A 12,806-nucleotide genomic window follows, 5' to 3' on the forward strand; every position below is an offset into this window, starting at 1 on the left:
TTGTCCCCTCGTGTCCTGTGGTGACCTTCACCTGTCCTGCGGTGATGGGAACTTTTCCTCGATGAAGACGTGTCCTTCTTTCCTTTTTTTCCTTCCAGGCTTCATCCCTGGGGTGGGAGACCTTCTGGCTTCCATCCCGTTCAGACGTGTAGCCTTCGCTCTGCAAGGTGGAGACCATGGGGGCTGCGACCTTCCCTTCAGTTCTTCCAGCAGCAGGCTTGCTGGTTGTGACTGCAGCTGGCAACACCATGCTCATGCTGCTCTCTGGACCATCTGCCCCCGTCGAGGATATGCTGGCAACACCCGCTGAGACCAGGTTCGTTTCCTGCAGGGATAGGCTGGCAGCACCTGCAGTGGCCTGGACGGATCCGCTTTCTCCTGGATCCTCGATGGTGGCTCCCGCCAGGCCCACGGTCATCCCTGCCGCCGATCCTTCGGCGCCTTTCAGGGCTGCAGGTGACCCACGGGGGTCATGATGGATGCCCTTTCCCCCTACATAAGCATAAGACGTGGCTCCAGTCACGTCACGAAGCTTGTGAAGCCCAACCTCATCCTGATCCCTTTCTCTGTGGAGCTCTGTGGTCTGAGCCAAGGGGAGGAGAGACAGGTAAGATAGAGATGACAGAAAGTGAGCTCAGAACTGTCCGCTCCTCTCTCATCCTGGAGCTGAGCAACTCAAGGCCTTATACTTAGAATAACCTTTGAAATCACCCAGTCTAAGCTCCCATTGGATGCAAGACCCCATCTACTGCACCCCTGTCAATCGGCCACTCCCGTGTACTTGAACAGTCCCAGGGTCAGGGAGAGCACTGATACAATTCTCCATGATGATATACACTTTAACTTTATACCCTTGTGCTTCTCTCTCTGCAGGACAGATTCCTAGAAGTGGGGTTCCTGGGTCAAGGGATGCACACCTTGTACATTTTGGTGACTCCACGGGTGGGGCTGATTTGAGTCAGCGTGTCGGACTCCCGGGGAGACACAATGAAGGAAGGACTTCCTAACTGTGAATGATGTTCCCCACCTGCTGAGACTACCTGGGCTGGGGTAAGTGTTCAGGAAGAGACCAGAGAGTCAGGATGCTGTAGAAGGGATTACAGCCCTGGTGATGAGACCAGTGCAGCCGAGATGATACCTAAGGTCTCTCTGAAACTCGGCCTCGTGGGACAAGGTGGAGAAGCACTCAGAACCTCTCCAGTGTTGTGACTCCCGTAGTGATAGCTCGTTTGTCACTGACCCTTTTCAACGGTAGAAGGTATTTCCCAGGCGAGTCTCAGAGAGCACCAAACGCTATGAAGGACCAGCTTTGCCCTGCTCTCCCGAAGCGCCCTGCCCCGTGTTCTTGAGTCCCTGTCGGTGCTTACCACTAGGATTTTGGCATCCTCTGTAGTCGCTGCATCTCCAGTTTGGAGCATCGGGGTACTGCTGTAACTGTCTACCGGTGGTCTCAGGATATAGACAAGCTTTTCCCAATAGGAAAAGAGGTCTTCTTGTGCGTCGGAACAGGGGCACAGCTGCAGATAGAAAGTCCGGCCGGTAGCAAGATTCAGGCACAGCTGCTGTTTCTCCCGGTTGTGGATGGAGATCTTGACAAACTTCAAGGGGAGCAGCTTGGTGAGCTCTAGGGTCTTCACGGGCTTGCAACCTCTCCCCTTGGTGATCCCGGCACAGACTTTCCTTGGACGGGCCAGCAGCATGACGTCAGGTAGTGGGAAGAGGGGGCTGGTGGATGCGACGCCCACAGTCACCGTTCGGACGCGGTTGTCTAGGTCAATCAGTTCTCCTTCCTTGCTGACCTGGATAAAGTCACTCTCAAACATGGGAGCGTACTTGAAAATGTCATACTCTCCTCCCTCGTACAGTTGTCGTTGCAGGACCCCCATGGAGGTCCTCGACACCCCCACTGAACAGTAGCTATTGGCCGTGTAATGAGGTAAACTCTCACTGCTCATGGCTCTCTTCGTTCAAGACAGAGCCACCAGCCACAAATTGAGTCTCGGAGAGAGAGAGAGAGAGGGAACGAAAGCACCTCGTCACCTCTCTGCAGGACTCTGCCAGAGTCTCTTGACCCGACCCTATTTATACCGCAAGCCCTTTGTGACCCGTCACCATCGCATCACACACCCCTTTGTTGAGCCTCCAAGCCCCCACCCCCTTGGGGCAGGCTCACCAGCCTCCCCCTAAACCAACCACCACGTCCATAGGGAACAGGCTGACCCTGCCAGGGTATACGTGTGGGTAGGCTGGATAGTCTTTCTACTCAAAAGGTTGAGAAAACCCTCCTGCTTTTGTAAATATCTGGGTGGTTTCCAGTCTTGTTGTTGTTACAAATCTCCATCATCTTGGCGCTTCTGCTGAATGATGTCCTGGGGATAAAATCCTGGAAGTGGACCGTGTACTTGCTAAGGGCAGGCATCCTATTGGGATTGCTGTTCTCTGTGCCCCCAGCGTATATAGCACAGTGATGGCAGGAACTTAGAAAGAGTGCTACCTGTCAGAGTCCCATTGGTACTGTCATTTCCAGGATATGGAGAATTTTCTCACCCATTTTCTCTTTTCAAGGAGGCTAACGTTTTATATTTATATTTTTTTACAGTTTTAGAAACTGTTTTTCTTGTGAAATATAACACACATTCATGAAAGTGCACAAACCATAAATATATAGCTTAATGAGTAACAAGAAAGTGAGCAGCCGTGTAGCTGCCACCCAGAACAAGGAATAGAACCCTGCCAGCCCCTCTTCTGCGTGCTCCCTCCCCACAAAGGGAACCCAACCTTGGCTTCTATTTTTTTCCTTTCCCCCCTTCTTTTTTATTGACGTATAGTTGATTTGCAATGTTGTGTTCTTTTCTGTTGTGTTAATTTCTTCTGTTAATTTCTGATTCAGTTTCATGTGTATTCTTTGTATATTTCATGTATAGTCTTTTTCCTATTCTTTTCCATTATGGTTGATCACAGGATACTGACTATAGCTCTCTGTGCTCTACAGTAGGACCCTGCTGTTTATCCATCCTGTAGTTTGTATCTGCTAATACCAAACTCCCAATCCTTCCCTGCCCCCAACCCCACTGAAAACCCCAAGTCTCTCTTCTATGTCTGGGAGTCTGTTTCTGTTTTGCAGATATGTTCATTTGCATCGTACTTTAGAGTCCATGTATAAGGGCTATCATATGGTGAGAAATGTTACTTTTTATATAGGCTTCCCAGGTGATCCTTATGCATGTGAATGTTTGAGAACTACTGTCTTCCACTGTAAAGTTATGGCATACTGGGGTTGAAAGAGGCCCCCCAGACCTCCTAGCCCAGTGGTTTTCCAACTTGGCTGCTGCACAGTAGAATTATTGGGTGAGATTTTTAAAACTCCCAGTGCTGGAGGGCTTACCCCACTTAAATGTCATCAGAATCTCTGGGATTGGGGTCAGGCTATCAATGTTTTTTTGTTTGTTTGTTTGTTTGTTTTGAAGCTCCCCAGGGAACTCCCAACATACAACCAAGGGTAAGAATCACTGCAGCGGTCCAATCCATTGGTTTTACAGTTGGGGACCCCGTGGCTGCCCACCGAGGTACCATTACAGAGAGGCAGAGTGACCCAAGAGAGTCAGTGGCCCAGACAGGATAGGAACTCAGATTTCCTGACTCCTCGTTGGTGCTGCTTCTACCATAAAGATTGTGTCCCTTTGTTGAGCCAATGACAACCCTGATCCCCCCGTGTTCTGTTTTATCCTACACAAAGTAAAATAACTCCCAATGGTTTGATTTCCTTACAAGCCAGAGAGAGTTTCTGTTTTCATGAGGTGAACCTCTGACCCCAGCTATGGCCTGAAGCTCAGCCCCGGCTGCAGACTTGTCCTCCCTCCACCCTAAGTGCCCTGGAGAAGCCTTGCTGGGAAAACAGGCTTCTCTTTCTGGCAGTGGCTATGCACGTGTGACCTTCGAGCAAGCGACGAAAACCTTTTTCTGTGCTTATTTCCTTGCCTTCTACAGAGTGCCCATAACCAAAGCAAAGTGCTTTGCTGAGAAAAGGATGGTTGTTCAATAACATAGCCTCGTGCTAGGCACAGCACGGACAGCCAATAAATACTTGATGAGTTAAGTAATTAATTCAGCAACGCAAGTATACACATCACACAGTCACTTCCCCCAGCTTGTCTTCTCCCCAAGCTATTTACATATTAAATCTTATTTCAAAATATTCCCTACCTCGCAATGAAAATTTCTGTAGAGTGCATCTATTTCCAGCCCTAGTGAATGGCTTAATGATACTTAATACCTATCTTGTACAACAAAATTTTGATTCTGGGGTCTCAGGCCAAAGCACAATTCGCACCACAGAAGTCACTGTCAAGTCCCTACCAGGCGAGGGGACATAGAAAACACAAGATCGCATTTCTTTCGGAGTTGTATGGTTTCCTTTATTAGAGAAAGTAGGAATTGCCTCTCTAGGGAAGGATCCAAGCCAACCGGGGCTTTGTCTACCTCCCAGTGGTCATGTGTGAGCCTTGGTTCTGAATGGGGAATGACTGAAGCGCCGAAAGACGGAGCGTATCTCACTGGCGGTCTTACTTAGAGTCCCCGAACTGGTGGCGGGCTGGCTCTTCCTCCGTCTGCGTGCTGTCCTCCCCTCCTTTGTCATCTTTGGGGTTTTCATGGCCGCATGAGGACCAGTGGGAGGATGCTTTCTGGGTCTTGTCCCCTCGTGTCCTGTGGTGACCTTCACCTGTCCTGCGGTGATGGGAACTTTTCCTCGATGAAGACGTGTCCTTCTTTCCTTTTTTTCCTTCCAGGCTTCATCCCTGGGGTGGGAGACCTTCTGGCTTCCATCCCGTTCAGACGTGTAGCCTTCGCTCTGCAAGGTGGAGACCATGGGGGCTGCAACCTTCCCTTCAGCTCTTCCAGCAGCAGGCTTGCTGGTTGTGACTGCAGCTGGCAACACCATGCTCATGCTGCTCTCTGGACCATCTGCCCCCGTCGAGGATATGCTGGCAACACCCGCTGAGACCAGGTTCGTTTCCTGCAGGGATAGGCTGGCAGCACCTGCAGTGGCCTGGACGGATCCGCTTTCTCCTGGATCCTCGATGGTGGCTCCCGCCAGGCCCACGGTCATCCCTGCCGCCGATCCTTCGGCGCCTTTCAGGGCTGCAGGTGACCCACGGGGGGCATGATGGATTCCCTTTCCCCCTACATAAGCACAAGACGTGGCTCCAGTCACGTCACGAAGCTTGTGAAGCCCAACCTCATCCTGATCCCTTTCTCTGTGGAGTTCTGTGGTCTGAGCCAAGGGGAGGAGAGACAGGTAAGATAGAGATGACAGAAAGTGAGCTCAGAACTGTCCGCTCCTCTCTCATCCTGGAGCTGAGCAACTCAAGGCCTTATACTTAGAATAACCTTTGAAATCACCCAGTCTAAGCTCCCATTGGATGCAAGACCCCATCTACTGCACCCCTGTCAAACGGCCACTCCACTGTACTTGAACAGTCCCAGGGTCAGGGAGAGCACTGATACAATTCTCCATGATGATATACACTTTAACTTTATACCCTTGTGCTTCTCTCTCTGCAGGACAGATTCCTAGAAGTGGGGTTCCTGGGTCAAGGGATGCACACCTTGTACATTTTGGTGACTCCACGGGTGGGGCTGATTTGAGTCAGCGTGTCGGACTCCCGGGGAGACACAATGAAGGAAGGACTTCCTAACTGTGAATGATGTTCCCCACCTGCTGAGACTACCTGGGCTGGGGTAAGTGTTCAGGAAGAGACCAGACAGTCAGGATGCTGTAGAAGGGATTACAGCCCTGGTGATGAGACCAGTGCAGCCGAGATGATACATAAGGTCTCTCTGAAACTCGGCCTCGTGGGACAAGGTGGAGAAGCACTCAGAACCTCTCCAGTGTGGTGACTCCCGTAGTGATAGCTCGTTTGTCCCTGACCCTTTTCAACGGTAGAAGGTATTTCCCAGGCGAGTCTCAGAGAGCACCAAACGCTATGAAGGACCAGCTTTGCCCTGCTCTCCCGAAGCGCCCTGCCCCGTGTTCTTGAGTCCCTGTCGGTGCTTACCACTAGGATTTTGGCATCCTCTGTAGTCGCTGCATCTCCAGTTTGGAGCATCGGGGTACTGCTGTAACTGTCTACCGGTGGTCTCAGGATATAGACAAGCTTTTCCCAATAGGAAAAGAGGTCTTCTTGTGCGTCGGAAGAGGGGCACAGCTGCAGATAGAAAGTCCGGCCGGTAGCAAGATTCAGGCACAGCTGCTGTTTCTCCCGGTTGTGGATGGAGATCTTGACAAACTTCAAGGGGAGCAGCTTGGTGAGCTCTAGGGTCTTCACGGGCTTGCAACCTCTCCCCTTGGTGATCCCGGCACAGACTTTCCTTGGACGGGCCAGCAGCATGTCGTCAGGTAGTGGGAAGAGGGGGCTGGTGGATGCGACGCCCACAGTCACCGTTCGGACGCGGTTGTCTAGGTCAATCAGTTCTCCTTCCTTGCTGACCTGGATAAAGTCGCTCTCAAACATGGGAGCGTACTTGAAAATGTCATACTCTCCTCCCTCGTACAGTTGTCGTTGCAGGACCCCCATGGAGGTCCTCGACACCCCCACTGAACAGTAGCTATTGGCCGTGTAATGAGGTAAACTCTCACTGCTCATGGCTCTCTTCGTTCACGACAGAGCCACCAGCCACAAATTGAGTCTCGGAGAGAGAGAGAGAGAGGGAACGAAAGCACCTCGTCACCTCCCTGCAGGACTCTGCCAGAGTCTCTTGACCCGACCCTATTTCTACCGCAAGCCCTTTGTGACCCGTCACCATCGCATTACACACCCCTTTGGTGAGCCTCCAAGCCCCCAGCCCCTTGGGGCAGGCTCACCAGCCTCCCCCTAAACCAACCACCACGTCCATAGGGAACAGGCTGACCCTGCCTGGGTATACGTGTGGGTAGGCTGGATAGTCTTTCTACTCAAAAGTTTGAGAAAACCCTCATGCCTTTGTAAATATCTGGGTGGTTTCCAGTCTTGTTGTTGTTACAAATCTCCATCATCTTGGCGCTTCTGCTGAATGATGTCCTGGGGATAAAATCCTGGAAGTGGACCGTGTACTTGCTAAGGGCAGGCATCCTATGGGGATTGCTGTTCTCTGTGCCCCCAGCGTATATAGCACAGTGATGGCAGGAACTTAGAAAGAGTGCTACCTCTCAGAGTCCCATTGGTACTGTCATTTCCAGGATATGGAGAATTTTCTCACCCATTTTCTCTTTTCAAGGAGGCTAACGTTTTATATTTATATTTTTTTACAGTTTTAGAAACTGTTTTTCTTGTGAAATATAACACACATTCATGAAAGTGCACAAACCATAAATATATAGCTTAATGAGTAACAAGAAAGTGAGCAGCCGTGTAGCTGCCACCCAGAACAAGGAATAGAACCCTGCCAGCCCCTCTTCTGCGTGCTCCCTCCCCACAAAGGGAACCCAACCTTGGCTTCTATTTTTTTCCTTTCCCCCCTTCTTTTTTATTGACGTATAGTTGATTTGCAATGTTGTGTTCTTTTCTGTTGTGTTAATTTCTTCTGTTAATTTCTGATTCAGTTTCATGTGTATTCTTTGTATATTTCATGTATAGTCTTTTTCCTATTCTTTTCCATTATGGTTGATCACAGGATACTGACTATAGCTCTCTGTGCTCTACAGTAGGACCCTGCTGTTTATCCACCCTGTAGTTTGTATCTGCTAATCCCAAACTCCCAATCCTTCCCTGCCCCCAACCCCACTGAAAACCCCAAGTCTCTCTTCTATGTCTGGGAGTCTGTTTCTGTTTTGCAGATATGTTCATTTGCATCGTACTTTAGAGTCCATGTATAAGGGCTATCATATGGTGAGAAATGTTACTTTTTATATAGGCTTCCCAGGTGATCCTTATGCATGTGAATGTTTGAGAACTACTGTCTTCCACTGTAAAGTTATGGCATACTGGGGTTGAAAGAGGCCCCCCAGACCTCCTAGCCCAGTGGTTTTCCAACTTGGCTGCTGCACAGTAGAATTATTGGGTGAGATTTTTAAAACTCCCAGTGCTGGAGGGCTTACCCCACTTAAATGTCATCAGAATCTCTGGGATTGGGGTCAGGCTATCAATGTTTTTTTGTTTGTTTGTTTGTTTGTTTTGAAGCTCCCCAGGGAACTCCCAACATACAACCAAGGGTAAGAATCACTGCAGCGGTCCAATCCATTGGTTTTACAGTTGGGGACCCCGTGGCTGCCCACCGAGGTACCATTACAGAGAGGCAGAGTGACCCAAGAGAGTCAGTGGCCCAGACAGGATAGGAACTCAGATTTCCTGACTCCTCGTTGGTGCTGCTTCTACCATAAAGATTGTGTCCCTTTGTTGAGCCAATGACAACCCTGATCCCCCCGTGTTCTGTTTTATCCTACACAAAGTAAAATAACTCCCAATGGTTTGATTTCCTTACAAGCCAGAGAGAGTTTCTGTTTTCATGAGGTGAACCTCTGACCCCAGCTATGGCCTGAAGCTCAGCCCCGGCTGCAGACTTGTCCTCCCTCCACCCTAAGTGCCCTGGAGAAGCCTTGCTGGGAAAACAGGCTTCTCTTTCTGGCAGTGGCTATGCACGTGTGACCTTCGAGCAAGCGACGAAAACCTTTTTCTGTGCTTATTTCCTTGCCTTCTACAGAGTGCCCATAACCAAAGCAAAGTGCTTTGCTGAGAAAAGGATGGTTGTTCAATAACATAGCCTCGTGCTAGGCACAGCACGGACAGCCAATAAATACTTGATGAGTTAAGTAATTAATTCAGCAACGCAAGTATACACATCACACAGTCACTTCCCCCAGCTTGTCTTCTCCCCAAGCTATTTACATATTAAATCTTATTTCAAAATATTCCCTACCTCGCAATGAAAATTTCTGTAGAGTGCATCTATTTCCAGCCCTAGTGAATGGCTTAATGATACTTAATACCTATCTTGTACAACAAAATTTTGATTCTGGGGTCTCAGGCCAAAGCACAATTCGCACCACAGAAGTCACTGTCAAGTCCCTACCAGGCGAGGGGACATAGAAAACACAAGATCGCATTTCTTTCGGAGTTGTATGGTTTCCTTTATTAGAGAAAGTAGGAATTGCCTCTCTAGGGAAGGATCCAAGCCAACCGGGGCTTTGTCTACCTCCCAGTGGTCATGTGTGAGCCTTGGTTCTGAATGGGGAATGATTGAAGCACCGAAAGACGGAGCGTATCTCACTGGCGGTCTTACTTAGAGTCCCCGAACTGGTGGCGGGCTGGCTCTTCCTCCGTCTGCGTGCTGTCCTCCCCTCCTTTGTCAACTTTGGGGTTTTCATGGCCGCATGAGGACCAGTGGGAGGATGCTTTCTGGGTCTTGTCCCCTCGTGTCCTGTGGTGACCTTCACCTGTCCTGCGGTGATGGGAACTTTTCCTCGATGAAGACGTGTCCTTCTTTCCTTTTTTTCCTTCCAGGCTTCATCCCTGGGGTGGGAGACCTTCTGGCTTCCATCCCGTTCAGACGTGTAGCCTTCGCTCTGCAAGGTGGAGACCATGGGGGCTGCGACCTTCCCTTCAGTTCTTCCAGCAGCAGGCTTGCTGGTTGTGACTGCAGCTGGCAACACCATGCTCATGCTGCTCTCTGGACCATCTGCCCCCGTCGAGGATATGCTGGCAACACCCGCTGAGACCAGGTTCGTTTCCTGCAGGGATAGGCTGGCAGCACCTGCAGTGGCCTGGACGGATCCGCTTTCTCCTGGATCCTCGATGGTGGCTCCCGCCAGGCCCACGGTCATCCCTGCCGCCGATCCTTCGGCGCCTTTCAGGGCTGCAGGTGACCCACGGGGGTCATGATGGATGCCCTTTCCCCCTACATAAGCATAAGACGTGGCTCCAGTCACGTCACGAAGCTTGTGAAGCCCAACCTCATCCTGATCCCTTTCTCTGTGGAGCTCTGTGGTCTGAGCCAAGGGGAGGAGAGACAGGTAAGATAGAGATGACAGAAAGTGAGCTCAGAACTGTCCGCTCCTCTCTCATCCTGGAGCTGAGCAACTCAAGGCCTTATACTTAGAATAACCTTTGAAATCACCCAGTCTAAGCTCCCATTGGATGCAAGACCCCATCTACTGCACCCCTGTCAATCGGCCACTCCCGTGTACTTGAACAGTCCCAGGGTCAGGGAGAGCACTGATACAATTCTCCATGATGATATACACTTTAACTTTATACCCTTGTGCTTCTCTCTCTGCAGGACAGATTCCTAGAAGTGGGGTTCCTGGGTCAAGGGATGCACACCTTGTACATTTTGGTGACTCCACGGGTGGGGCTGATTTGAGTCAGCGTGTCGGACTCCCGGGGAGACACAATGAAGGAAGGACTTCCTAACTGTGAATGATGTTCCCCACCTGCTGAGACTACCTGGGCTGGGGTAAGTGTTCAGGAAGAGACCAGAGAGTCAGGATGCTGTAGAAGGGATTACAGCCCTGGTGATGAGACCAGTGCAGCCGAGATGATACCTAAGGTCTCTCTGAAACTCGGCCTCGTGGGACAAGGTGGAGAAGCACTCAGAACCTCTCCAGTGTTGTGACTCCCGTAGTGATAGCTCGTTTGTCACTGACCCTTTTCAACGGTAGAAGGTATTTCCCAGGCGAGTCTCAGAGAGCACCAAACGCTATGAAGGACCAGCTTTGCCCTGCTCTCCCGAAGCGCCCTGCCCCGTGTTCTTGAGTCCCTGTCGGTGCTTACCACTAGGATTTTGGCATCCTCTGTAGTCGCTGCATCTCCAGTTTGGAGCATCGGGGTACTGCTGTAACTGTCTACCGGTGGTCTCAGGATATAGACAAGCTTTTCCCAATAGGAAAAGAGGTCTTCTTGTGCGTCGGAACAGGGGCACAGCTGCAGATAGAAAGTCCGGCCGGTAGCAAGATTCAGGCACAGCTGCTGTTTCTCCCGGTTGTGGATGGAGATCTTGACAAACTTCAAGGGGAGCAGCTTGGTGAGCTCTAGGGTCTTCACGGGCTTGCAACCTCTCCCCTTGGTGATCCCGGCACAGACTTTCCTTGGACGGGCCAGCAGCATGACGTCAGGTAGTGGGAAGAGGGGGCTGGTGGATGCGACGCCCACAGTCACCGTTCGGACGCGGTTGTCTAGGTCAATCAGTTCTCCTTCCTTGCTGACCTGGATAAAGTCACTCTCAAACATGGGAGCGTACTTGAAAATGTCATACTCTCCTCCCTCGTACAGTTGTCGTTGCAGGACCCCCATGGAGGTCCTCGACACCCCCACTGAACAGTAGCTATTGGCCGTGTAATGAGGTAAACTCTCACTGCTCATGGCTCTCTTCGTTCAAGACAGAGCCACCAGCCACAAATTGAGTCTCGGAGAGAGAGAGAGAGAGGGAACGAAAGCACCTCGTCACCTCTCTGCAGGACTCTGCCAGAGTCTCTTGACCCGACCCTATTTATACCGCAAGCCCTTTGTGACCCGTCACCATCGCATCACACACCCCTTTGTTGAGCCTCCAAGCCCCCACCCCCTTGGGGCAGGCTCACCAGCCTCCCCCTAAACCAACCACCACGTCCATAGGGAACAGGCTGACCCTGCCAGGGTATACGTGTGGGTAGGCTGGATAGTCTTTCTACTCAAAAGGTTGAGAAAACCCTCCTGCTTTTGTAAATATCTGGGTGGTTTCCAGTCTTGTTGTTGTTACAAATCTCCATCATCTTGGCGCTTCTGCTGAATGATGTCCTGGGGATAAAATCCTGGAAGTGGACCGTGTACTTGCTAAGGGCAGGCATCCTATTGGGATTGCTGTTCTCTGTGCCCCCAGCGTATATAGCACAGTGATGGCAGGAACTTAGAAAGAGTGCTACCTGTCAGAGTCCCATTGGTACTGTCATTTCCAGGATATGGAGAATTTTCTCACCCATTTTCTCTTTTCAAGGAGGCTAACGTTTTATATTTATATTTTTTTACAGTTTTAGAAACTGTTTTTCTTGTGAAATATAACACACATTCATGAAAGTGCACAAACCATAAATATATAGCTTAATGAGTAACAAGAAAGTGAGCAGCCGTGTAGCTGCCACCCAGAACAAGGAATAGAACCCTGCCAGCCCCTCTTCTGCGTGCTCCCTCCCCACAAAGGGAACCCAACCTTGGCTTCTATTTTTTTCCTTTCCCCCCTTCTTTTTTATTGACGTATAGTTGATTTGCAATGTTGTGTTCTTTTCTGTTGTGTTAATTTCTTCTGTTAATTTCTGATTCAGTTTCATGTGTATTCTTTGTATATTTCATGTATAGTCTTTTTCCTATTCTTTTCCATTATGGTTGATCACAGGATACTGACTATAGCTCTCTGTGCTCTACAGTAGGACCCTGCTGTTTATCCATCCTGTAGTTTGTATCTGCTAATACCAAACTCCCAATCCTTCCCTGCCCCCAACCCCACTGAAAACCCCAAGTCTCTCTTCTATGTCTGGGAGTCTGTTTCTGTTTTGCAGATATGTTCATTTGCATCGTACTTTAGAGTCCATGTATAAGGGCTATCATATGGTGAGAAATGTTACTTTTTATATAGGCTTCCCAGGTGATCCTTATGCATGTGAATGTTTGAGAACTACTGTCTTCCACTGTAAAGTTATGGCATACTGGGGTTGAAAGAGGCCCCCCAGACCTCCTAGCCCAGTGGTTTTCCAACTTGGCTGCTGCACAGTAGAATTATTGGGTGAGATTTTTAAAACTCCCAGTGCTGGAGGGCTTACCCCACTTAAATGTCATCAGAATCTCTGGGATTGGGGTCAGGCT

General features: G+C 50.0%; 1 protein-coding gene across 1 annotated transcript; it reads right to left on the minus strand.

The window, feature by feature from the left end:
* Window positions 1-444: 444 nt before the first annotated feature.
* On the minus strand, window positions 445-11,271 carry LOC308611663 (Golgi-associated RAB2 interactor protein 3-like; the record flags this gene model as incomplete). Its single annotated transcript, XM_081260368.1, has 3 exons — window positions 11,067-11,271; window positions 6,057-6,317; window positions 445-450 (listed from the first exon to the last, which is right to left on the minus strand). Exons 1-3 carry the CDS (start codon window positions 11,262-11,264, stop codon window positions 445-447), a joined length of 465 nt encoding a protein of 154 aa, XP_081116494.1. The 5' UTR covers window positions 11,265-11,271.
* Window positions 11,272-12,806: the final 1,535 nt, after the last annotated feature.

Source organism: Mesoplodon bidens (assembly GCF_964165515.1).
Source record: "Mesoplodon bidens genome assembly, contig: HAP1_SCAFFOLD_144, whole genome shotgun sequence".
In the NCBI taxonomy this organism is placed as follows: Eukaryota; Metazoa; Chordata; class Mammalia; order Artiodactyla; family Ziphiidae; genus Mesoplodon; species Mesoplodon bidens.